Source organism: Calidris pugnax, unplaced genomic scaffold, assembly GCF_001431845.1.
Source record: "Calidris pugnax isolate Ruff unplaced genomic scaffold, ASM143184v1 scaffold36, whole genome shotgun sequence".
Lineage (NCBI taxonomy): Eukaryota > Metazoa > Chordata > Aves > Charadriiformes > Scolopacidae > Calidris > Calidris pugnax.
In genome coordinates this window covers 3,975,104-4,002,844 of record NW_015090825.1, presented here as the reverse complement: position 1 = coordinate 4,002,844, position 27,741 = coordinate 3,975,104, and the positions used below count along the sequence as shown (strand labels likewise).

At 39.1% G+C, this 27,741-nt stretch overlaps 1 protein-coding gene across 1 annotated transcript in view; it reads right to left on the bottom strand.

Annotated features, from left to right (window-relative positions):
* Positions 1–27,741, bottom strand: part of SCUBE1 (signal peptide, CUB domain, EGF-like 1) — a 266,905-nt gene that overhangs the window by 82,140 nt on the left and 157,024 nt on the right. The window contains exons 8-9 of the mRNA XM_014940071.1: positions 20,532–20,648; positions 17,584–17,673 (exon numbers count right to left, since the gene is read on the bottom strand). Coding sequence (XP_014795557.1) covers positions 17,584–17,673; positions 20,532–20,648 — 207 coding nt within the window. The remainder of the gene's footprint in view (positions 1–17,583; positions 17,674–20,531; positions 20,649–27,741) is intronic.

Genomic DNA, 27,741 nt, shown 5'->3' with positions numbered 1-27,741 from the left:
AATAAAAGTTTTACATCTCAAATAGACAGCAGAAGCAAATGACTTATTTCAAAGCTATCACATTGGAGAAGCTATACTTGTATGGAAGGTAAAGAACGGATGTTCAAAATTTGGTTCAGATCGTCATAGTGATATTGATCCTACAGATCATTTTCCAATGTTTTTTCCTCTGCGAAAGGCAACCTCAGCACATTTATTCTTTTTTTTTGCTTTGTTTTGTTTTAGTCTTTTTGCCACGTTTCAGATGTTTTTTGTTCTGATGAGGGAGCAGGAAAAGAACTGGAAGACACAAAAAAAGCCGTGTGATGTAACCTATTCAGAAGCCATTTGCTTCTGAATTATGATAAAGCTCACCCTTTGAAACTATTAGACTTTACTGTGAATTTGAAGTGATGTTTGCAGCCCTACTTACATCCTTACTGAATTCCCGCCAGAAAACTCAGACAGAAACAGGGACCTAAAGAAACAGACATCTATTTACATAGGGCAATTTGGGACAAGCTTACATTGTGTTTTTCCACTGTAAGCTCCTATTTCTGGAATAATCTCTCATGTATCTGCTCCCTGGATCTATAGACAAGAAGTAACCAAAATTACCACCATGCTATACTTATGGTTTACTCAATTAGGATATCTATTGTTTTAACAGTAGTCTATTACACTATGGGATATGCACTGCTTCTGGATATTAAAATATCCTATTAAAAAGCATAAACTTGAGCTGTTGGTCCTTCAATACTGGATCGGGAACGTTGGCCAATTTACCAGGTGGTTACAAGGGTATTCAGTCCTTTAATATGTCACTTTAATATGCAAGGGTTTAGCAGTGAAAGATCAGTTCTCCGGGTTACAGTTCTGAAATTTTTGAATGAAAGCAGAATCTCTACCAGGTGGCAATAGAAACTGGCCACTTTCTTAAAGTAAGACTGACACCACACAGGATTTATTTGGCTTTGAATACTATTAAATGCCTGAAACGTTGAACATGTGTCATGGTTTGGGAACATTTCTGAAAACCTAAATTTCAACTTCTTTTATGAAACAGGTAAACACAGCCATTCAAAATGTAAGCTTCTACTCAAACCTGGGTTTTGGAAGTGGCCAATTATTTCATAAAGCCATTGAAAATTTCCCTTGAAGACAGTTGTCTCCAAAATTTGCCTCCAGTTTTTGTGACTTCATTTTATCTCTATGATCAAAAAGAACATGATGTGATTTTAACAGTATTGCTCAAAATCAGGCAAATCTTGGAATCACTTTGGCAGCCTGGGTCAATTTGAACCAATAGCAAACCAATATTTTAGGAACTGAGATATGGTGCAAAGCAAAACAAACTTATACAGGTCTATGGGACTAGAAGAGATAAATCTGAAGATGATACAGTAATGTGTGTCTTAGTGAGATCACTCTCTATAATCTTTGATAAGTCATGAGGACAGGGTAAGGTTCCTGATGACTGGACAAGGTAAACATCAAGAAAGTCAAGAGGGGGGATCTGGGGAACTAATGGCCAGCCAGCCTCACAGCAGACCCTTGTAAGTTTATGGAGCAAATCATCCTGGAAGCCATTTGCAAGCACATGAAAGACAAGAAGGTGAATGGGAATGAACAGCATCGACTTACTGAGGGCAAACCATGCTGGAATTATCTGACTGCCTTCTACAATGACATGACTTACACTGTGGATAAGGGGATGTGCATGTTTTTCACCTTAAGTATAGCAAGTGCTTTGACATGGTCTTCCATAGTAACCTTACAGCCACAGTGGTGAGAGACAGACTAAGTGGACAGTATAGGGAGTGGAAAATCCGCTGAACAGCTGGACTCAAAGGTCTGAATCACTGTTATAAAGTCCAACTGGCAATCTGTCACTAGAGCTATCCCTCAGCCTCAGCTAGTATTATTAGGAACAATAATGCCTAATGTCTCTACTAACAATCTGGACTATGGGATGGATGGCATTTTCTGCAAATTCGTGGATGATACCAAATTCAGGGAGTGGTCAATACACTGGAGAGCTGGGCTGCTACTCCTAGAGGCTTTAACAGGTTGGGAAAAATGACCTGAGGGGAACATTATGAGCCTCAACAAAGGTACACCCAAGTCCTGTGTGTGGGATGGAATAATCCCATACAACAGAACAGGCTTAGATTTGGCCAGCTAGAAAGCATTTTTGGAGAAAAACCTGAGGTCCCTGGAGGAGAAGTTGAATGAAAGTCAGCAGTGTTTCCTTAAAACAAAGGCTAACAACATCCTGGCTTGTATTAGTAAGAGTACAAGCAGAAGATCAAAAGAAGTGACCGTACCCTGCTATTCGGTGATCTGAGTAACAACATCTGGAGTGCTGTACCCATTTCTGGGCACTCAACTGCAAGAACATGAATGCACTAGAGCAAATTGAGAGGAGGTCTACCAAGATCATGTTTAGGGGGCTGGAGCACGTGATGAGGCTGAAAAGCTGTGAGCTGTTTAACCTTAAAAAGAGAATGCTCAGAGATCTTATTTCTGTCTACAGCTAATTAATGTACAGTATGAAGAAGACAGAACAAGACTTTTCTTGGAGGTGCACAGTGGAAGGACAGAAGGTAACAAATAGAAGGCAGAATATAGGAAATTCCAGCTTGATACAAAGTAAAAAATTTTTAACCAAGAGAGTGGTGAAACACAAGAACAGGTTCCCAGGGACACTGTGAAATGTACATCCTTGGAGATATTCAGAACGCAACTGGACATGGCTCTGAGCAACCTGGTATAGTTGCCCTTTCTTTGAGCAGGGGGCTAGATTATGTGAACTCCTGAGGTCCCTTACAACTTACAGAAGTCTATGATTCAATGAAACTGATGCACATATCAGAATACTACATGGGAAGAGAGAGAAGGGAAGTACCATGAACACAGCAAGTAGCGCATCAAATTCAAGGTCACAGTTCATGTCTACTCAGTATCCTATTCAAGCTCAAGATCTCTTTGGAATCTGATACATTCACATTGCTGATACATATCTGATATGTTTAGTATGGCCAATGATACCAAATTATGAGGAGCTGTGGACTCTGTCAAGGTAGAGAGGCCTTACAGTGAGATTGAGATAGACTACAGAGCTGGGCAATCATTAATTGTAGGAAATTTAACAAGGGCATGAGCCGGACTCTGCATGTGGGATGGGGTAATCCTGCTCATGCATACAAACCAGGGGACAAGAGGATGGAAAGCAGCCCCAAGGAAAGAGATCTGGGGGTTTGGATGGATGGCAAGTTGAATATGAGTCAACAGTATGCCCTGGCAGCCAGAAGGGCCAATTGTGTCCTGGGGTGCATCAAGCACAGCATCACTAGCTGGTCAAGGGAGGTGACCGCCCCACTCACATTGCACTGGTCAACCTCACCTTAAGTACTGTGTGCAGTTTTGCGTGCCTCAATATAAGAAGGACATAAAACTACTAGAGTGTGTCCAGAGGAGAGTGACCAAGATGGTGAAAGGTCTCGAGGGTAAGACTTAGGAGGAGCAGCTGAGGTCACTCAGCTTGCTTAGCTCGGAGAAGAGAAGGCGGTGACCTCATGGCAGTCTACAACTTCATCAAGGGGGGCAATGGATGGGGAGGTGCTGATCTCCTCTCTCTGGTGACCAGCAATAGCACATGAGGAAATGGCATGATGCTGCATCAGGAGAAGTTCGGATTGGACACTGAGAGGGTGGTCAGTCATTGGAAAAGGCTCCCTAGGGAAGTGGTCATGGCCCCAAGCCTGTCAGAGTTCAAGGAGCTCCTGGACAATGCTCTTAGTCATATGGATTAGTGTTAGGTAGCCCTGTGAGGAGCAGGGAGTTGTAGGTGATGGTCTTGCAGGTCCCTTCCAACTTGAGACAGTGCATGATTCTATAATATTTCCAACAGAAAATGCTCATGTTTGGAAAGTTAGAGCACAGAAGTAGAGACCTAAATTTCTTCCCTAACTTCCCATAAGCTGCTATGTCACCCTTGGCAAATTACTTGTGCTGAAGCTCAAAAGAAATTTTGTGACATACAGGTCTCCTCATTTAAAATAGACACAGTATTTCCTATACTTAAAAGTTCTTTTGAAATTCATTAGCACACATGCTCTATACATGTAAAATAGCATTACTTTTATTGCTACCAATAGTACAGAAATTACTACCAATAGTATTGAAATTAAAAGCAAGACTTGACACTCCCCATTCTTAATTTACTTTTTGTCCTAATTATATTTATTCCTCTGTAAATGTAACTTTTTACATGGCTAAGAGAATTTAATCTCTTTTATCCAGCCTTAAATTCCTTTAGATTGGCATAATACACAACATAATTAATATGAAAAAACATTATAAAACAGGTAGGTTGGTTTGTATTAACCTAGGTCAGTCATTTTGGATTGGCTTTAATCATGTTCCACTTAAAAAATTAATCCCATAAATTCTGGAATGTGTGCATATTCTTTGCACCTATATACAAAACTCTGCTTTCCCAGTCAACCTGCTAAAACACTTGATATACTGTTTGGTGTGAAAAAAATTTGCTTAAGATAGCATACATTTTCAAATTATTCTCTTAAAAGATAAAAAGATGAAAAAAACCTAAAGACGCTGTACATTGGAATAAGGAATGAAATGGACAAGTAACAAAGTGATCAATCATGTTTTTGAGAAGACCTAAACAAAAATAAGCTCTTAATTTCAGAAAGAGGCAAGCACTCTCTTTGCACTGTAAAGGTGTAATCCTGCCCATCACACAAGAAGGCTGAGCCAGCTGGCAGTCACAGACAGTCCTCAGGAAAAGATGCCGAATATAACTTGGGCTCATACTATTTTAAGATAGCATACATTTTCAAATTATTCTCTTAAAAGATAAAAAGATGAAAAAAACCTAAAGACGCTGTACATTGGAATAAGGAATGAAATGGACAAGTAACAAAGTGATCAATCATGTTTTTGAGAAGACCTAAACAAAAATAAGCTCTTAATTTCAGAAAGAGGCAAGCACTCTCTTTGCACTGTAAAGGTGTAATCCTGCCCATCACACAAGAAGGCTGAGCCAGCTGGCAGTCACAGACAGTCCTCAGGAAAAGATGCCGAATATAACTTGGGCTCATACTATTACTGTCTAAAAGCAGAAATGCCATTTTGCAGTCACTGCACCATTGTGCCAGCCACTGAGACACCAGCCAATGTAACATATTTCTACTATGTTGACCTGTGCTGCTGTAGCCTGAGCAAGATACAAGACAGAGAAGAGCTATGTGGACCTTGGCATGAAAGAGGAAAATCTTAATTTCATGTTATGCCCAGAATGTATAAAATACAGAATATAGCACTAGTGATCAATGTCACCTCCCTTTGTCAGATCAATAAGCAGCTCTTTTGCAAAGAGCCTTTAAGCAACAACGTGTGAAAGTGTTACCCAGCACAGCAGTCTGAAGTCAAGAGGATCCAGAAAGCCCTGTTTGTTTTCCAACTCTTGATCATAACACAGTGACTAAAAAGAGCAGAGAACAACTATAAATAAAAGAGCTGTTTTCAATAATGTGCATATAAGCATGCAAAGAAGCCTTAACAGAAGACCAAAAGTGGCCAGCTATGGTGAAAACAAAAGAAATCACATATATAGTCTCAAGTGAAAATGGAGAGGGAAGCTGCTTAAGTCATCCCCTACATTCAAGGAAGTCTTGCAGTAGCTGCTGTCTTGATCATCCACCTCTTAGGAAAAACATGAGAGACAGTTAATGGCACCTTCTTCCACAGAAAAAGTTGCTCTTGGAAAAAACAAAATTAAAATATTCTTTATAGCTAATGATTTCCATCTCCTCTGAATGAGAGAGGAAGGTTTGACTGACCTCCTGTCTTAAGGCTTGTGCAGAGCAAAAGGATTTTTTGCAGCAACAGGTAGGCAATAAAAGCTCAGGTTTGGTCACATCTGTAGGTTTATGACATCAAACACCAAAGACCATGAAAACTATGCAAAATGTGCAGTGTGTGCCCTCTTTTCTCACTAACTAAAACTAATCAGTAATTAGTAACTGGTTTAAAGGTAATTGCTGTTGGAAACATGGGAAAGCAGGTTTGTGCCGATTCTCAAATTTAAAAGGCCATTGAAGTGCTTAATGCTGTCCTAAGACACAAATCTGGGTAATGCCTGACTGTAGGACAAAAGGGACAAGAAGAGGTAGCAGTCCCCCAAAACAAAGAATATTGTCTAGGTTTGCCAGATTTCTGTAAACCATTTAGGTTGACATGGTAAACGGTAAGTACAGCTGAAAGAAAGACGTGAAAGGAAAAATGCTTGTTTTCTTTTCCTACTTCCTATGAGTGGCCAAATTATAACACTGACTTTAACTAGCAAGTTAAAGCAAACTAGAAATTCAACTGCCTTTCACTGGGGTCAGCAGAAACAAGGTGGTTCAGCTTTGCTCCCAAAATCTGTAGCACATTGGAGAAGCTTATTTTGAGCCAACTTTTATGCCAGCCAAAGAGCAGTTACTGATGGAGGAGTCTGGAGTTGTGAATTTAGGGTACCTATCAGGTCCTACCAAGTAGGTCATAGTCCAGGCAAAGTTATCAGTACTTTCATACTCAGAGTGCAATCATATCTACTTCTACACTTAGTCTGGATTTTGCACAAGATCTAAACACAGTATATTATGCTCAGAATGACTGTCTTAAATTCAGGGCTCAGACACATGAACAAGTCATTCTTGATGTAACTGAAAGCTAAAGGTTGTAAGCAGAATGGCAGCTCTAGAGCACTCAGTGTTTTAGCCAGTGCAACTGTGAGGTACATGGATTACCTTAGACCATTTTTTCCTAATGAGGTGCCTGTGAATATTGCTTGGCAACAAGAGTGGCAAAAAGGGTTAAACTACTAGCAATCTCTGTTCCTCAGCAGATGTGCTGTAACTAAAGCTGTTGTAAACTGCTGTTGTGTCTGAACCAAGAGATAACCCATTTACCTATCCTAAACACATAAAAATGAGTTGATTTGTCTGTGTTTAATTCACAGTGAAACACAAACTGACTCTCCAGGCTAAGTGTACAAGACAGGAAAACTTATATATTTGAACAAGTGAGGAAAGATTAAGGATATCTGTGAAAGCAAGCCAAATATCAGGAAACTGGTAAGTATGAATACCGAAAAGCTGAAATATGTCCTGTTAATGTTGATCACCTTGAGAGCTATCATAAGAGTTGCCATTCTCTCCTCATTTGCTTTATGTCCTGCACTGATTCCCAACAGATTTTAACAGTACATTTCAGCAGAAATGAAATGCAGAACTAATCCTAGATAGTGTCTATAGGATATCAGTGAGTGCTGTCATAAATTTACACTGGATTTATTTTTTGAAGTAAGATTTCAAAGGGAACCGCCAGGAATAGGGTAATTCTTTTAAGAAGGAAAAAAGCACATACTCTTTATTGTTTTTATTTTGAGAAGGCCTAATCTTAAACTACTAATTACCATCATCTGTAATGATTCTTTGCATCACAGTAGCATTTTGAGCCCTCATCAAGACCAACACCAAGACTCTGTTGTGCCAGCTACATAAATTACAGTTATGAAACAGTGATGATGCCAAGGTATTAGAGCAGTTCTATGGGAGAGCCAGACCCTGCTCAGCTGAGTGGTACTGGATCCCTCACCTTCAAGAAACTCATTCAGTTTAATACAAAAAGTATCTGGAATCAAATTAGCCCATAACTTGTATCTCCTCTCCTCTCACACTCGAAAACGCTCTTTGCTCAGTCTGGCTCAAAGGCAGCCTCTGCTGACATCTCATCTGTTTCCTTCCCGTTGGTTTCGCAGCACAATCCCCACCAAACATAGTTCTTTCTGAATTCCAGGTATACTGGGGTTTTGCACAGTATACTCTTAACGTCTGTGTTATAAAGGAGTATCTTACAAAAATAATTTTAACTGTCCCCTACCAGTGGCATGGCTGCTGCATGCAGGTGGACTGCATGACCATGCCTGACAACAAAGACTATGTAACTGGAAAAACAAACCACTCAAAATCCCACTCAAATTCTGACCAAAATTACACAAATTCTGAAAGTCTGAAACTTGGAAAAGATTGAAACTTAACTTAGGAAAGGCATTTTTAACAAAAATATGATGTTGATTATACAGATAAGCTTGCCTTTAAGTAAGAGGGAATATGCAGTATGAGTAAGAAAGCCATGAGAGAGAGAACACACAATACGACTGCTGCTGCCAGCCATAAAAAGAATTTTACTGCAAGCGGCCATATACTGTGGCATATGGTATATGGCATGAGATCAGGGTACAAGGAGGGACCCAAAGGACAGCAAGCATAAGGAGAAACTAAACACACAACTAAAATATTTGAATTTTCACTTAAGTGAGAACTATGTTATTCTCATGCAAATTCTGCTCCTCCGTGCTGAAAGGATGGAGAAAGAGCATTCAGAAGAGTATAATGAAAGAAACAAATAGCTGTGAACACATGAAGGAGAAACTGAAAGAGCTTCATATTCAGGGAATGAAAAAGGTGAGACAGAAAGGGTAACTTGCAGGATGTGGAATTCTTCACTCCGTTATGCTTGTCTCCTCATTTCCTTGCAATTTCATGATTGGTAGAATTTTATTTGCATGAAAATAGGATGAGAATTCTGCACTGCCACATACTGAATGTGTGAAGAAATGACGAGGTGAATCTTGCACTGAATCATGAATCCCACAGCTCTCATTTCAGAAAAGTTCGATTCCTCTTCGGGGAATGCTACATATTTAGGGAATGTCACTTGATAGATTGGATCAGGTGTTTTATAAGCACCGGATGAGTACAGTCTGGTCTCTTAAAAACAGCACCACTGGTTGTGATTGTGGTGTTTTTTCTAACTAGAGAAGCTGCTTTTAAGAAAAACTGAAATACTCTGAACTTTGTGAAGGAGCATTATCTCCTGACCTTGGACAAATCCTTTCATTTAAAATGGAAAAGCAAAACAATGGGAGGTATTGGTAGGAATTCTGGATAAGGTCAGAGTCTTTATCATCAGCATAGACATGAAGAAAAGGGATTTTTACAGGAAATAGCACACCATTCACAAACTCAATGAATTAAAGTGACGATAACGCGAGATGAAAGGATCTGCCCTTGGGAGAGAGAGAATGCATGAATGACCTCAGGGATTCCTTTCCCCTGTTTTCTATGATTTCATATAGCAAAGTAGAACTGACAGAAAGAGTTAAAGTGAGGTCTTGGTTTCACAGTAACTGAGTTAGAGATCCTCCTGGCAATACACCTGTTAATAATATGTTTAAATGCTTTATTGATTAAAGCTTAAAAAGATTATGATGAATAGAGAGCAGCACCCTTGGCTTTGTGACAGTGAGCATTTCTAAGTCAGATAAAAGCCATTCAGAGAAATAAAGACATATTTTAAGTAATTTGAAAGAGTTCCTAGGAGGCAGGACAACAAAGCTAGGAACTGAAGTACATACTGAAAAGGTGCTCTTGGCTAAAAGTGACCCTTAGTGGGCTGTAACTATGATAGAAATTAATTGCTTTGGAAGAGCACTCGGAAACAAACACTAGCTTGTCCATCTCCCTGTTCTTTAAGATAGAAAACTGGGAGAAGGATCACCTGGAAACTCTCATTTTGTTTTAAAAGAGAACCAAAAATGAAATCTGCAGAATTTATTTTTAATTCGCATTGGATTAAAACAACCTAAGACTTTTGGAAATTTTCTAATGGAAAATCAGAGCTCATAAGACTTTTTATTTCAATGACTTGGTAGTTAGGGCATTACATGCCATTATAGAAACCCAGCTCCCATTTTCTGTTCTTTTATGCTTATTGAAACGGAAGAATCCCAAGCCCTTATCAGGCTATCAGTCATCAATACTGGCCCCAAGGGTACAGCACCTTCATGAGCAATAATGAGTTAGTCTGACTTTACAACACAGTATTTTCCCTGAACATGGGTGGCAAATCACCATGGAAATGTCTTCAGTGTAATTTCTTCACACTTCAAATGAACGTTCTAACCAGACTACCATGGACATTCTATCTCCCAGTGCAAAAGCACTGTGAAAATCAGTCTTCCCACAAAGCTTACTTTCAAGAAAAAAGAAAAGCTTTTGTCATAAAACTCTCATCAAATTAAAGGATTTTTAAAGTAAAGAATGCACGGCTTCAGTAAGTTCTACATTTCTAAAGGTCCTTCCTGAGCTGCAAGCGAGCTCAATATGGCTCTATCACAGAGTCCTGAAATCCAGAAAATGGTGGATTTCCATATAAAATACAAAATCATGTATTTTATACAGTAATTCAAGATAGAGGTTTGTCTTTGGAGAAGTTATGCACAGTGAACCACCAGAGAAGAGATCTTTGGATGACTGAAAGTATTACCAAGGAAGGTTTCCATATTGATATGATCACCATTGATGATTGACATGTCATCTCACACGTGGTAGGAGAAAATCACTTTAATTATGAGGCTCTGGTAATTCTAGTTAACTTTGTGGATTCTATTTTCCTGTAATCAAGAAAGAGCTGTACGTCTGTACTGAAAAGAAAACAGTGATTCAAACAGATTAAGTCCTGAAATTTCTAACAAACAAAACACTGGAGGCAACAGCTGGCATCAGGTAGGCGTAATGGACTAGAAAGTCCACAAGAACAGTTACTCTTTGATTCCGAAAAACATAAGCCATAACACCCCTTGCTGTTCTACCAAGTAGAACCAAGTCTTCAGTAGAAAAGATTAAAACCCTCAAATTTGCAATGTCATAGGGAGAGGCAGAAGAAGACTGCATACTACAGAAATTAGAAGAGTTTTTATCTGTTATTCACATGTATGTTCACACAGGGCATAGATCCTTGCAAGTTAAGACTTGAGATTTTTTAGCCTTAAGATGACACAGTCCTGTATCATCAGTTCTTCTCAGTGCTGGAATCCCAAAAAGTTTTCAGGTGAACTAGGAGATAGAAGGGGAGAAGGGTGGATGACCACACAAACGTACATATGGACAGTACAACTCAAGTAAGTCACCTTGCTTTCTCCTCCTATGATTATCAACATGAAGTCCACACACTGGTTGTGTGCTCTCTGTAGTCCCTATTTAATGTAACCTACCTGAAGGAGGATTTTGATTTCTCAGAAACAGGGAATGTAGAGGACTGCTCTGCTAAGAGCTACATCGTGCCCAGAAGCCTCTATGAGGAACATCTGCAGAACCAAGGATGGTGCTTCAGATGGCCTTTCTGCCTTAAACTCCCAGGTAATATGTTCAGCTCACCCCTAATGGTTCCACCTCTGCTCATTAACAACAGGCCTGACACAATCTGTTACCTGCAGCGATAATCTGGGGTGGAAAGAACTATAACTAGGTACCTTTCTGCCACTGAGGCAATCAGGTGAGGGGTGCTCCTAAAGGATCTGGTCCCACACCAATAAATGTCAAAGCATGCTTGATGTCCAGGGCGAATTATCCTTAGATAATTGTGGTTTAGGGAAAAATGCTATATGGCTGATTGGCTATATGGCTCCTATGATCAGATGACTCAAGATATATAAGGTTCAGTTCCACTTTATGTTCAAAAAGGTAAACCTAACGTAAGAAGGTTCAGCTCTAAAGTTGTAAATCTCTCTATTTGATGTAACAGATGCTAAAATGTCTCCCTTTGCTGCAAATGTAATAAGTCATGACCATAAGCTAAAATTGTTTTGTTTTGGTCATTAAAATCCATTGTAGGTACTCTGCAAATGTAATAAGTCATGACCATAAGCTCAAATTGTTTTGTTTTGGTTTTTTTTTTAAAATATGATGTGAGCAGCTCATTAAAATCCATTGTAGGTACAGGGCTAAAAATCTTCAGAAATCAAAACAGCTTTGACCAAGAGATGGATAAGCACAATTACCTTGGCTGATGTTTCTAGATACCTTCAGGAGGCACAAGACTGGATGAAAGGGCTGACCAGCACACAGAGAAAGGAGTACTGGCATGTCATCAAAGTGGTGAAAGCAGGACCTGCACCTGTCATCTGCTTGTCTGAACCGGCCCTGGCTATCTGCAGCAATGTTTGACATCCTTGGAGCTGAACTGACAGTGGAAGCACACTTTCCAAAGCAAGCACAAGGCAAGAAAATAAGAGATGATTCTGTGCCATATAACATGCAGCAATGTTCTCTGTCATGCTAATCCATGGGAGAAACGCCCAAATTACCATTCCCACAGCTCACATCTCTAGTGATTGCTGCAGGGATGAAATTGCCTTACTGGACTGCACATTCAGCTCTCCATGCAGGTACCTGGGTGCTCATTATAAATGGCTGGAAGGCTACGAAAAATGGAAGAGGAGCCATCTGCAGAAGTCAAATTATTCTTGTCACGACAGGGGAAAATACAGAACCAGTGAAAATACTACCTTAGTCACTGGTTATGTGCCATGAATATAGACAGACCAAAGCCCCAACTGTAAGCCACTCTTAGGAAAATAGTGATGGAATGTAATATAGGTACACATATAACATATCCCAGCCTGGCAAAGCTGGTCCTTGTTGGTGGGTTTTTCCAAATGACTTGAAGTGCTTCCTACACTACAGAAACAATCTAGGCTGAGGTAAACTTTAGCAGTAACAAAGTCCGGGACGGTTCCAATGCACTATACAGTTTATATAAGCACATCAACTGACAGGAAAACAATTTGTAAGGACCTTGGAAGCCAACTTCAAGGGAAGGGAAGAGAATTATATTCCTGTACCTGAGGTGAGCTGCATATAGCCTTACTGATGACCCAAGAAGTCAGTGTCCAATGGCAAATCCATAAGCTGTCCTGACACACAATGAATCGAACACGTCTTGTGGAAGAATGAATTTCAGTGTAGAGTTTGAGTTTCTGAAGACACTTGTTGTGATAGTATTACTGCCATTTGCACCATTATCCTGGCCTTAAATACACATGGGAAATTACTGCACTTCCTTCAGTTCAAAATGGGCTCAATGTCCTGTTGCTCTTTGCTATACTGAAAAGAACTTCCTTTGCAACAAGAAGGAACCTACATTATATCTTCTATGGCCAGAGGAAGAACATTTTATTGCCAAAGTGAGTTCTTACAACAGTGGTCTCTGGAAAGAATGGAAGAGATGGATTGGAGGTGAGGGAGAGAAACGTAGTTGTTCTGAAGACGCTTGGGTTCAAGCCCAAATGAAGCTGATCCATTTGGCTACTAAAGAGTATAGGGAGGGAAACGAAACATGGTGAGAAATGGTCAGGCTCACCTCTTCAAAAAGTGCTGATCAGAGCTAAGAAATGCACTTGATAGAACATCATGGTTGTGTCGCTAAAGCACTTCAAGGATTCATGGAGTCTAGTAAGGCCTGTGATGATGACAATGTAGCAAGTGACAGCATTTTTAAAGACAATATAAAAAATAAATCATAATTTTTGCTGGTGTTAAGAGTTGATGTAAAGACTAGCCAAAGAGCAAAGCATTACCTTTGATTAGGAGATGGTGACTTCTTGAATCTGAAGACCAGACAGTTCTGCAGTTCTTGTTCCTCAAAGAGGAATTTTTCAGCTGCCTGTCACATCTTTGTAAGCAGTTGACTTTTTTGTACTGAGGCAGCCCAATGACATAACTGACGCTATAAAATCTATTTTTGTGTCCACAGTATCAAGCTCTATGTAAAAGGATGCTTCAGAATATCAACAATTGCCCTATAAAAACCCTGTAGCTTTTTCAAGTGAAAGAAGGTGCTCAAGAAGAGAGTAATGCTAAGCCAGTGAGGCTTGATAATTTACAATATATATAATGATAAAACGCTAGATCACTGGATGACTCTTATTAACAGCTGCAAACTGTGGGGCCACTGGAATTATGAATTCTATGCAGGGCTGCAATAGCAAAAACAGATTTGGAAACTGGATACATGAATAAAAGCAACTTCCATTGCTGAAGATGTGACATTAGACAAAAGATTTTGCGGATATGTGTTTTAGTAGGATTGAGTGGAAATCTGGTACTTCTAAAGTGGTGTGCCCACACTAGAATGGCTTTCATCCAGGTAGGCAGGGCATGATAAGTGTTTCAAACTGATGCTGGATTTGGACTGAACAATACATGAAATGCATTAGCACACTCCTCTAGTCAAAGTAGAGCAGCCTCATGCTATGATGTTATGACAGAAAAAACAGTCCTGGCAAATAGGTTCTCAAGGAAAAGAAGGTAAAGGAAAGTGGGAAGGTCTCTGGGACTGCTCCTAAGAAATGCACTGAAAATATTTTCAGAAAAAAATATGTTGTACCATACAAAACAGAGATTTGAAGATAATTTTAAGAGCTGAAGGCAGTGCTCAACTGACTGCAGAATAAACTATACCAGATGTTTAAGAAGACATGAAGAGGTTGATTGTGTCCTACTGATTTATAGTAAGTGCATCAGGTGGATGTAAACATATCATACAGATAATGGTAAGGCTCTGGTTTTAAATGCTTGAACACGTGCACTTCTGCAGGATGAATGTGCATGGCTCAATGACCAGTTTATAGCACCCACCACAGAACTCTGGCAGACAGCAGAACCTCACCAAAAGCCCACCTGGAGTACAATTAAGACTGCACTTCTTTCCACTCTACAATGGCAATGGCCCAGGGGGAAGTGAAGAAAATGTAAATGAGATGTATGAACAGCAATATGGTGGAACATTCAGTACCATCTCTTTAATTAGAGTGCTCTTTCCTTTGAATCTAAGTATTTTTCTCTGAACAGGGGAGACAAAGGACAGCTGGGAGCCCTTGGGGTCTTTCTGAACTTTATAAAAAGCGTTGGATGAAAATTCCTAAGAATCACTGGATGTCTCTAAAGGAAAGTTTCTTGCATATCATCAGAGAAAACCAGTTTCTTGTCTGCCTCACAAGATCTAAATAAAATTGCATCTAAGAGGAAGAAAGTAAATGTATTTATCTACTTTCCCTATTTAAGATTTAGCCACAAGTCACAGGACCACACCATGGCTAGGACACAGGCCCCTGCAAGAGTCAGTCTGAGCTACAGAGGTGTCCAGTCTTGCTGTAGCAAAATGAGTGGCATAGGCAGTCATGTCTGACAGCAGTCCTGTTTTCTTAAAGTAATCTCATGCAAGCTCATTCTTAGCCCTGGCTGATATTAAGGGCTATAAAGATCATAGTAATTTTAATAGAATGCAGCAAATGACAGGGGACTAGAAATTCTCATCTCAGGGCTTGCAATTGAAAGTATCTTTCATCAAACTACTAAAATTACATAAAGTCGTCTACTTTTCCTATTCTCCCAAGACTGCCTTGCAGGAGGGTAAAAAAATCACAGTCCATTTATAAAAGCTGGCAACAAAGTTTCCTGAGGAGCCTTCCAGTACTTTCTGAAACAGTTGCTTACAAAGCATCTGAAGACACCTGGAATTTCATGGAAATGCCACTACGCTTCTGAAACACACTAAGACTCCATTCAAAAAATAAACTGTGGATTTTCTGACCATCAGAAATCAGTAGAAATAAACAAGTAGAAAAGTCCCTAAGTAATAAGCCACCCATTTTGATCTCACTTACTAATTAAATTTCTTTTCAGCTCTAGTTAATGATTTTCTAAGGAATCAGTTGTTCAAGCATGGCATGTTCATAAACACTCAGCTCTTGGCTGATACCTGCTAATACAGGACGTACTGAAGAGTTAAATAATGTATTTTGCAAACTGGATTTCTAACTAAACCTATTTCTAGAGTCTGTGTTCAGCTTGGAACTTGCAGACCTGGTGTAACTAAGAAGCTTGTTGCTAATCGTAACACTTGTGAGCAGTGTGAGCTTATTTTCAGGTTGGATGATTACTTTTATCAGAGGATGAGGCAGCAACGCAGTGCACTATGTTGCTCAGTCCCTCTAAACCATATTGTACGAACTGTTAGAGGCTGAGAAAACTCACCATTTAGATGTAGAGGATTGGATTTTCCAGTGGTCTAGAATCCCTTTGCACATTTTTTTTCCCGACTTCTTGTGAGACTATGTGTCTTACTGAAATTATAGCTAAATATGTTAATAGCATCTTCAGAAAGCAAGATGCGCTTCCTCATAGCTTTTGTTAGCATAAATTAATTTAAACAGTGCATCATTAAATCATAAATTGATATGGGTTGCTTGCTAGGTCTGCAAACTAATTGCAAATGAACAATGTAAAAATAAAGGAACATATGCTCAGGTTTTCACCTAAATATTATCATCCAATACCATTTCAGAGTTACAACACTGTGCCATCTCCTACACAGTACTAGTATGCTGGCCTACAGTTAAGCAGATGGTTTGCCATGGGTGATGAGATACAAGTGATATGGAAGCTTTATAAATAATGTCACCGACTGCAACTATTAGCCCAGCAATCAACTAAATATTTGAAGGGAGGCTTCTAGTCTCCTAGAGATGGTCCTTCCAGATAGGTGTGGAGGCTTACAGCTAGAGCTGAGCTTGCCAAGGGCTAGCAGGACAGAGTCTGCAATGGGTTCAATGTTTTTAAGAAATGGAATAGTGACCAGGAAAGAAGAAAGCAAAATCTTGTCCTGCCAGAATCTCTTCTGTGGGTGAAGAATCCACGTAAATAGTTCGTTGTGTACATCTCACCAATGCTCACTATGTTTTAAACCTAGTGGAAATAATTATATGTGGTGAGTAGGGCATCAGAATGGAAAATACAGAGTAATAAATCACCTGAAAACCTCCAAACCACTGGCATCATTCAGCAGTCTGTGTGCTCTTTGTCATATGAAAAGAGTCTGGCAGAGGTCCAGTCACTCTACCCTTTCTGTTCCCAAAAGGTCATTCTCACTAACAGCCGTAAATATAACATGAAGAAGACAAGCACAAGGGTGTGCAATGGGTTAACTGAGAGCAGAAGCTAAAGAATTATCTTCATTGTTCAATGAACTTCCTCATCCCTTCCACTCTCAGGCTCCAACAACACAGAGAGACAAGCCATGCTTCAGTCTTGAAAGAACATACGAAAGCTCACTGGTCACTAGGGAAAAATCTTTCAGTGGCTACTAACATAGCTGCACAAAGGAAATAAATGAATTTCCAGTCACAATATTTACATTTCAATCAAAAGTACTGCACATTTTAAGTAGGCAAATACAGTTGTTCATTTAACACCACATATGTAATAGAGCATTGTTTTATATCATCGTCACCATCCACTTTTAGGTCAATAGGCAGTTCTGCAACATGAGATTTTTCAGGAATCCTACAGCAACACATACACACAAACACACACAAATCAAATGTAAGAAGTAGCTTGCGTAAGGTAAGTAAGGTTAATGGCAAAAGCTTCTTTCTATGCAGAAGAAATCAAACATTAAAGCTGCAGCATTAGGAAAAAAAGTTTAAAAACAAGAAATGAAGTTGTACAACAGATGAGAACTTAACAAAATTGGTGACCTTTCCACACAGATGAAGTCAGGTTAAAAAAAAACCAAACCAAACCAAACCAAAACCAAAGGGACCAAATGAGACCAAAAGAGAACCTCCCCCCTCACACACATACAGACAAAAGTGAGAGCACAACAAAGGAAGTGGAAGAAAAGTGTTACCCATAAGTAGCCGCCGTTTCACCCGCTTGTCCACATCAGCTACTGACGTGGCATTGTACTCAGAACTCTCAATTGCAGCCTCATCCTTCTCTAAAACACAAGTAAGGGACAAACATGGAGCAGTTGGTTAATCACAAGCCCAATTTTCCACTGCCTAAGACAGTTTCTTGGCGTGGCACAGCCAAAGCCAAGAAGCAAGGCATGAAAGCACTAAATCCCCGTTAGAGAGTTAATTCCCTTTGAGACCCCAGGAACAAATTAAAGTGTGTTTTGGGAAAGGAGGGAGAAAGAGGGGGAGGAGGAAGAATGGTCAACTATGAAGTAATTAACCACATACAGGAAGCTGGATTCCTACTGGAGAACAAGACAGCTAACATGAGTGCCCCAGAGAGGTGTTAAGGATGAAAATTAAAGTTCAGGGATGCTAGTTAAACAAACTACCAAAGACAAACTGTGAAGTGATTCAGGCTAACGGTGGCATCAGGATCTGAAAGTGGCAGGCAGAAGAGACCGAGACAGATAGAGAGAGCTAGAAGAGTCCGGTGATGGATGGGCACGGATGCACCATAGTCTCGTACACATTGACACATCGTGAGGAGAAACCAAACAACAGCATGCAAATTAAACAAAAACAACAACAAAAATAAACAAACAACAAACCAAACAAACACAAAAAAAGATCAATTTGGGCAGTGCTGGTTGCCTGCTTGTCTATGAAACACTACTAGCTAAACATTCAATGCTAGGAAAGATGTTGCAAGAACAGGGTTTAGTAATTTTAGAAGCATGCAGTAAGCAAGATGATGTCAGCAGAGGTCATTTTACAAGGTAGTCTCTGATATCCTACATGTAAGAGTTTCATACAGCATAATGAGGACTTTAGTTTGGTTATGCTTCATTAGGAATACACAGAAACGGTCACAAGAGTGGGAAGAGATGATCAGTAAGTGAAATAAAAAGAAAGATTTCTGATACAGGAGAGCAATGGAGAAGCAGCAGCTGGGTAAATAAAATTATTTATACAGAGAGGGAGATGCTTATTAGGAAAACAAAAACCAAAATGCAAGTGGGGACTTTCACATGCAGCAAACATAAAAAAAATAAAATAAAAGGATAAGTCAAGCAAACGAAGACAAAATATGTTAGACAAAGGGTCAACAAGTATTTATCTGGCATTGCAGAAGTTTGCATTCTTGCAGTGATGCCTGGAATATATACACCACTGAAGGCAGCAAACACTGGAATCACTGAAGTGAGGAGGAGGAGGAGGCTGGCAGGTTTTGTTTGTGGCAACACTACATGGTTGAGTGGTAACAAGAAGTTGTTTTGTTTTGTTTTTAACAAGTTCTAGATGGGATCAGGCTGCAATAGAGGCTTTTGTTCGAGTTTTTTTTTTTTATTTTGCTCTGTAAATAATTAATGAACGTCAGTTATCAGACAAGACAGGCAATCAGGAACCATCACCAGAAAGCAGGAATAAAAATGTAAAAAATAAATTAAAAAAAAATAATCAAAGTATTCTAAGAGAAAGAACTACTCAGAAGGAAGAAAATCAGCACAGGCAGTAATATGTGACTTACATCACAAGACCAAGGAATGTAACATGGAGTTGTATGTATTACATTACAAAAATGGGAAAAAAAAAAAAAGTAAAAAACAGGTGCAGTATAGACAGCTTTTAAAACCATTTTTACATGCTGGACAAAATAAAATTCAATCCAAGGTTATTAGTGAACGCTAATAAATAGAAGATCAATTATCCATTCAGTAAAAAACCTGCTCTCAAGGTCCTCGCTCTTGCAAATTCTCTGCGTCTGGAACTACCAAGGGCTTCAGGGAGGGTTATTTAAACAGAGGGACTGTAGGATGGAGCCCTCTGTGTTAAGCAAAAGCACTAGCTGAGAGCTCCCATAAGCTGAGACGTAGTTTGTGCATCCAGCAAGGAGGAGTCCAGCGCTGAACCTTGTTCAGCTCTACCTCTGCCGGCAAAACCCTCCACCTACCACACAATTTGTGTCATCAAACCCATCAGGAGTGAGCGAGGCTTTGGGCAGCCATGGAGTTTTATGCCATGGATCTGACTAAGGAATCGCTAAAGATAACTGACAGATCTCCATGGGTTTCAAGTGCTCTGTCTTGCAGTATTGCTAAAGGAGAGAAAAGGCGATGTGTCCACGCTTTTTTAATCTCAGGAAATTACTAGGAATTTGTAAGAACTTGAAATTAAACAAACCAAGGCAACGTGACCACAATGCTACTGAAAATAATTATCGATTTTAGGTTCTGATCTCCAAATTTTAACTTGAGTATGCAAAAATACCCTTTTTTATTAAAAAAAACCAAACAGTGGAAAGAAATGGAATTAAGCACATAATATATTTTATAATCATAAATGTTTGCACAGCATCTCCAAAGATGCTCCACCTCTTGAACAGCTTTTTCCTACTGAAAATCTGTGTGAAAACTTATTCACTACACATGCTGTAATTTTTAGAATCATAAAACATACAACAGGGAAGAAAGTACATCATGATAATCAATTTTCCCCAATAACAGCTTAGAAAAGAGGATCGTTTTCCTCACATTGCTTACACAAGGAAGTCTTGACTCATGAAAGTGAACAGAAGAGCTGAGCTTCCATTCAGAATTATGAATGCTCTATACCTTTTTACTTCAAAAATTATTAGAGTTATGGAAAGAAACAAAAGTTGTAAAGGAGTAACAAAGGGTACTTCATTCACAAACATTTTGACAAAACATGCACAAATGCTTCTCTCTCTGCAGAGTGTGACCGTAGCTACTATTGCCAGGAACTGCTGCTATAGACCTCTCTCAGCAATGGTGCTAAATGCCTGTGAGATACAAACACACACGCGCACACACACACACGTGCACATATATATTCTTTGAGCAATATGAAATAAAATGCACCGCATAGTAGTACTTACCAATGCAGGTTCGGCCATCTGAATGTAGAGCATACTTCTGATGACAACCACACACAGGACCAGTATCTGTGTCATCACAGGTGTGTTGGCAGCCTCCATTCCCATAGTTACAGGTTACTAGTTAAGCCCCAAATGAATGTGTATATATGTATATATAAATAAAATGACAATGAAACCAATTAGTCTTGAGGGCCTTTCAGAATACAGAAGAGCAGTAACAAACCAAGACATAAGGCAACATCACATTTGTAATTGCAGTTATTGGCATTTCTTATTCTTTCCTACCCCCCTTATCTGAGCCACGTTCCTGTCTCACACCCTACTCTTAATCCATGCAGTGAAGAAACAAAGAGAAACAAAAAAAGCAGCATCTACTACTTTTCCCCAAGTCTATTTGTATTCATAATTTTACTATGACTGGTTATCTGATTAGCTTCCTAAAAGCTTCATATCTGTGACATACATGGCATGAAGAAATGAGCAGCCTACTAATATGTCTACTAATACGGACGTATATTTACAGGTCTATAGACAGGATTTCTCTTTTCCTTCCCCTTCACTTTCTAAGTAGAGGAAGCACAGACCAAACAGCAAGAATAGAACCACGTAAGTCTTTAAAATCTATTATTTCAAGTCCTGGTATTCCTAGAGTAGAAGAAGGTTTAAAAATAAAGCAGGAAACATGGTTTCTTTTTTTTTTTTTCTTTTCTTCTCTGAAACAAGAAATACATGCTTGTTATGGCCCTGCAGTGCACTGGCCTCAACTAGGAAAGAAACATTGGCGAGGCCACTTTCACTTCCAAGCATACAGTGCAAAATGGCTTTTAGCAATTAAAAAGTCTTCCAGTGAAAAAATATTAAGCATATATTAAAGCAAACATTTTTTGTGACAGGTAGAGTTTTGAAGTTTACATAAATTAATAGATCGGATTCAGTTTCCTTTGACGCATGATGGATTTAATTTCTGACTATTAAGACAAACCAATTTTTAAATATTAAGCCAGCTAGGACCATTAGCAATGCCTCTCATTTGCCCCTTTTCCATTTAATCCTTTGCAGTTGCATAGCTTGCTACTGAATAACACAATTCTGATCTCACTGAGTTCTGAATTTAATTTACTATCTTTATATACAGGTAATTTGGACTAGGTTCTTTATTGGTATATACATACTGGCAGATACAGGGCAAACCAATATGCCATTCAGTGGTATCATACTCATAATTTCAGAAGACTTCAGTATTTTGAAATGTTACAGTAATTTAAATACCGACTACGCTATTTTGGATACTGACTCCTATTAACCAGAAGGAACTTCCTCACATTGGTTTTAGCAGAATTTTCCTTCTAGATTAGAGAGCTTATAAAAGAGCCAGGGTAGAAAATTGCAATATACAGTAAAACCAAGATAATAGTTAACGGGATTTTAAAATAATATATCTAAATCTAAACTGAGGTTCTATCCAATCCAATAGGGCTAAACTCATATAATTTCCCACTGACTTCAGAGTCACTGCTTTAACGCTAGCTTCTTAAAATGGAGTAGACTGGAATTTTCAGCCACAGTAACTAGAACTGAAATATCCCACCTCTGGTGTGAGTGTCTTAGTGCTGAATAGTCACGCCACTTTCAGTAATCACTGAAGTATTTCCCTTAAAATAGAACAGTTCTAAGAAAAGCAACTGAGGGAGACCACCACAGCATACCCAACAGAATTCCCATTAACACCTCCTGCCAGTGTGGGCACTGCAAGTTTACACCTACGGTCTCTGAATTCTGGCAAAGATCACAACAGGAATTGTCCATCTCTCAAGTGAGTACAGAACAGAGGCCACTACAGGTGCGAGCATCCTTGGCTCTTCACATGGTACAATTGGAATAAAATCCTTGTGTTCAGAGACAGAGAGGGAATAGTCTCGTCACCTCGTGGTAAGAACAATCCCTGAGAAGAGGGCCTGCCTGGATTCCCATCTCCCCAGGAATATCACTGTTTTATCAAACTGGAAAGAATGCCAATGAGAAAGATGGATGGCAAGATCTCCCTTATTGGAGACTGACAGTTTGGGCACTAGGCTGGAAAATAGGAATCGGGGGTTCAGTCCCACCAGACAGAGAAGGAAACTGAACTCACATACCCCAAGTCATAAAAATCCTAAACTTCCAAGGAGTTACATTTAAAAAGCCCCCCAAGCAACAACTACTGTCAGGTATTCTTTCTACTTCTCCAGTTTTACAACTTAACTATTAATTTCTTTTTGTGAAAAAATACATGAAGCAAACTATTCTGCTTTGCATCAAATGGAAGCAAAATCTCAGTTTCTTCAATACACAATAATACTTTTGCTTTTATTTTCAATGTCAAACAAATAAATTAAAATTTTCTGTCAATTCTCCATTCTTAAACCTCCCACCTTTTTGATGCAGCCATGCTGAAAAGTCATTTCCTTACTCAACACTATGCCTGTCCTTATTCACCTCTCTTCTTTTTGCCCATTCTTTGATTTGCAGGGTTTTTTTGGGTTATTCTTTTTCTTGTGTCTCTCTTTCTATACCACATTATGAGTGCAACAATAACATCTTGGTTAACCTGGAGGAAGACAAAATACTGGTTTGCAGCTCAGCTGAGAGCTGGAGGAACAGACAGAAGTTGTTGGAATCAGCTGGCTGTAACCTGCCTGCAAACAGGAGCTCTCTTCTGGCCAGCTGGGTCTGGGATGTGATCAAGCAGGAGCAGTAAGTGGTATGGAAGGCAGCTGCTTGCAATATTCAAGATATTGGGCACACACTAGTAGAGCTAATCCAGGATAAGGTAATTTCTGCCTACCTATCCTCCCTGCCTTCTTGGCCCCGTGTGCCTCCTGGGCTACGTGGAAGTTCTTTCAATGTTTCTATCCCTGTTGGACTGCAGTGCCATCACAAGTTAACTTAAAGGTGTTGTTTATGCCAGATGTTTAAATACATTTCTAGTCAACAGTATTTTTATTGAGGATTTTAAAGTGCAAGCAGCAACAAAGTGTATATTTTAAACAACTTGACAGCAGTGGTTATTTTTGGCATTCCTTGCTGAAAGCCTCTGCTGGAAGAGATGAAAATATCTTAACATGGTTTCTCTGATCCACGTAATAGGAGGGACTTTTCCTTACTAGACTTGTCTATGAAAATTCACACTAGGCTAATGGGCTTTATAGTAAATCCTGCAGAATCACACACTTCTTTTATAGTCTCCCTGAATGCTAAAGCTACTGGATCCTGTTCTACCCAGTCAATGAACAGACATAGGTCAGTTCCTTTTCCTGTCTCTTGCAAATATTAGTAAATCACATTTTTTAAGGATTTGAATTTCTGTCTAGACTACTATTTATTTATTTATTGTTTATTTTAAGCAACTTGAGTCAAAATTCTGGAGCTTGATGGCTCTGCAGGTGAAATTGGTAAAAAATCCAGTGGTAAAATATGTCATTTCAATTTCATTCCAGCTTTAATTCTGTGGCAGTGACACACCGAGAAATTACTCTTGCTTAGAGGTAGAAAACCAAAATTATTTAAAAGAAAAAAGACATCCAGATCTACTCCATTTTTGTCAGAAAGCATTAAAGCAAAATTAATTAGAAATGTCGAAGTGTTCTTTTAAAAATTATTTCTGATAAATTTTGACTCTACAGCTATGCAAAAGCCTGTGTGCTCATTCAGAGTCCATGACATTAAAAGGGCAAACAGAAAGAGGCAAAATGGTAACTTGTGATGGACACAGATCACCTTCAAATATTATAAATCATGTTACAATAAAAGAGATGGAAAATACTAAGTTAATGTTTTTTGGGTTTTGTTTTTTTTTTAACTGAAGGAGAATATACATATAACTGTTAGAACTCAGATATACTTATGACCACATAGCAGATTTAAAACCAGAGTAACACCATTGCTTTTGACACTGCTTTAGCATTCATGTATGTTTTAAGTGTAATTAAAATGCTGGGCTCTTTCCCTGAGCGGGAGAAACACCCTATACAACTGGATAAACCCAGCATCTCATAGAGAAGGCTTTGCTCGTGTGGGCTACAAGCGTGAGTAGAAACAGTACGAGCCCTACAAAGATGCACACCATCTACGTTGAGGTGTCTAATGCTGGTGGCCAAGTTAACAGTCTGGTCTCCCAACACTCTTTCTACTGTGAACGAAGAGATAAGGGGCATCCTGAGCCTTAGCCCTGACACTGGTGCTTCAAATAGCCTTCAAGCAAGATTAATTCTTTTTGCTGACTATAATGCTCAGACTCTTGAACTGGCCGGCCACCTTTCAGGGCCTGCAGGCCGGCAGCATGGCATCATCTCCCCAACTGTCCACTTGCCTGTGCTGTGAGCAGCAGCATCTATTAAATTTGGCTGAGCTGAGCTAAGCATTCCTGAGACATAGCTTTGCGTGTGGGCCAGTGCTTACATCCATTAAAAATACATGGACTGGTCTTGAAATGACATTTTGATGATGAAAGACAAGAAACAACTGTCTGGAAGAGGAATGACATCTTAAAGAACAAAAGGGATTTTAATTTTATTCCACTAAATAATGATATTGATGTTGCATGCTAAAACCCCCAGAAAATAGAAAATACTGGAATTCAGCGTTCCTCTACAGGCTAAATCCTGCTTTTGGTGCTTCTCTGAACTTTCATATCATCCTTTTTCTGGTCTTTTCCATCTGACATGTCCATGACAAAGAGTATTTGAAAACATATGGCCAAATATTAAATCTAGCATTAGTACCCAGTAAGCTAAAATATCCCCTAAGACAGCAATGTCCTGATCTTGTCCACATGTGGACTGAAATATATACTATGGCTCAGATGCCACAGAACTTGCAACTAGCTAGATCTTTTGTTTTTATGTGATAGTTCGAACCAGCACACTGCAATTCCAGATAAACCAAAAATTGCACTGCTTTTTAACTACGTTGGCCATTAAATATATAATTTATATAAATATCTGGGTATCTCTTTCTATGTGATAAAGCTGTGCATGCAACATTGCTTGCATTATTTATTCTAGAATGGCCTTACATTTTTAATATTCTGGAGATCTTTGTCCTGACAGCAAATAGTTGCATGAGAACATTGTCAATAGGAGCTGAAAAGCTGCCACTTGGCATAGGTGGGACAGCATTGTATTGTAAACATACTAGACAGGACTTTTAGAATTACTTAGCACTTGCCCTCCTGCTCACTTAAATCATTATTATTGGAGGGGGCAGATAGAAATAGCTGTAGTTAAGGTTATCCGGCATTTTTCATTAAAAGATTCAGCTTTCACTGTTTATAACTGTCAGAATTATTTCTTTTAGGTTGCAAGTATGTGTATCTGCTTTGGGTTTCCTCTTGCTTTTTCAAGTTCCAGCTATACTGATACATCTAATAACAGATAATCATATAAAACACTAATAAACCATTAAGGTTGCAATATTAAGCACTCAAAAACTATGAAATACCAGACTTCTGGTACACAAACTTATTGTATCATGATCACCATCTTTAATGACAAATGCAGAAAACACTCCTGCCTTATTCAGTGCACGGTGGAGCTGGAGAAAGTCAGGTCTGTGGAAACAGCTGGAGAATCTTGTCTCATTAACTAATCTACCCCTGCCATGGAATTCCTACTTAGGGCTTGGCAAGTCACTTGAATCACATCTATTACAAGTTACTAATACTATATTCCTTTCTCCATGGCACTTGCAAATACAGCTGGAGCCATTGGAAGCTTGGCTTTGATCATACTAAAGCACTATGAATTCTGAGCTGGGTTCTGGGTGTTTCTTGTTAATCACTTATCACTACTTAATGCCTTTGACATTAACATCTTTCTATTCATTTCCTATTTGTAAGATAGGCAAACCAGTACTTTTTAATTTGACAAGATGGTCTGAAAATACATTACCAGTGCCACAAAGCATTTTGATATTACAGTAATGAGCATCACGGGGAAATCCATAAGGAAATTAAAAATTTTATGTTCAGAATAGGGTTTAAATACTGTGGATCGGGAAAGGCATGACACTGAATTATGGAGAGGAAGCCATTGAACAAAAGCCTGTTTAATGAGCACTGACCATCATGCACACTGAATGAAGCGAGACACCAGTAGTGACTGCCTTGTTAGCGTGTGATGATATGATTAGGTGATATGTAATCATATAATTAGGATATAATGACAATCTTGTAATGCATGCAAAAAAAGCAAGGAGCCTCTCTTCCATTTATGCTTTCTAACTTCTTTTAACGTTATTTTTCCCTTTGAGGAGCACGTCTCATTACTAGTGGACTTGAGCCAATACATCTGAAAATATTTCCTAGAATGCCAATTCAATTGCAAACTGGCTGATAAAATTTCACTTAGTGAGGTATTGGTTCTCTGCCACTTATCCACATAAATAAACCAGATAAACAAGCTCTGAAAAACCCTGAAAGGCAGAGTCTCCTGGAGGGACCAAGATAAATCCGAATAATTGAGAGGGATATATTAATACACTAGGGGTATATGAGACCCTACCAGTCCCTGGTGTAGAGGGCTACAGACTCAGTCTGGTCTGAAGAGGGGCAAGCGTCTCTTTCAGCTCTTCAACACAGCTGTACTCAGTACTTGCAAAGCTGCAGCTCAAGATTTAAGCCAATTCCACTGAAATGGTTAGCTGTGAAAAAGTTCTTGTAAAAGCAAAGATTTGGTTTCCGAACTAGATCTTCATAAATAGCCTGCCGTAATCTCACAATTATTGTCCCATGCTACAGCTTTATACTTCTTTACATTTGGAGGGGCTAGAAGTAGAGTTATTTTAAATAAGACTCCGGAACATATTTGCAGAATATGTTGTGGATTTAGGGGCCAGTGTACTCTGCAGCCTCCATGGTCTTGAAACACACAGAGTCCCTATTTAGAGGTCTGTCAGCAAAAGCTCATTATGCTTCCAACTACAATTTAAACACTATAGGCCACAGAATAGATCCAAGTTTTTCACTCTATTAAACCTTAAGGCATTTAGAAATATTGTTCTAGAAAAGGCTCTAAACCTCCTGTCCCCATCTCACTATGAAAAAGGATAACACAATTCCTAAGGAATGTACAAATTTGTGGAAACAAATAATAAACAACTTAAATAAACATCCTCTCCAATGTAGCTGATGTTGCACTGTAATTAACAGCACGCAATGTTCACTTCGAATAAA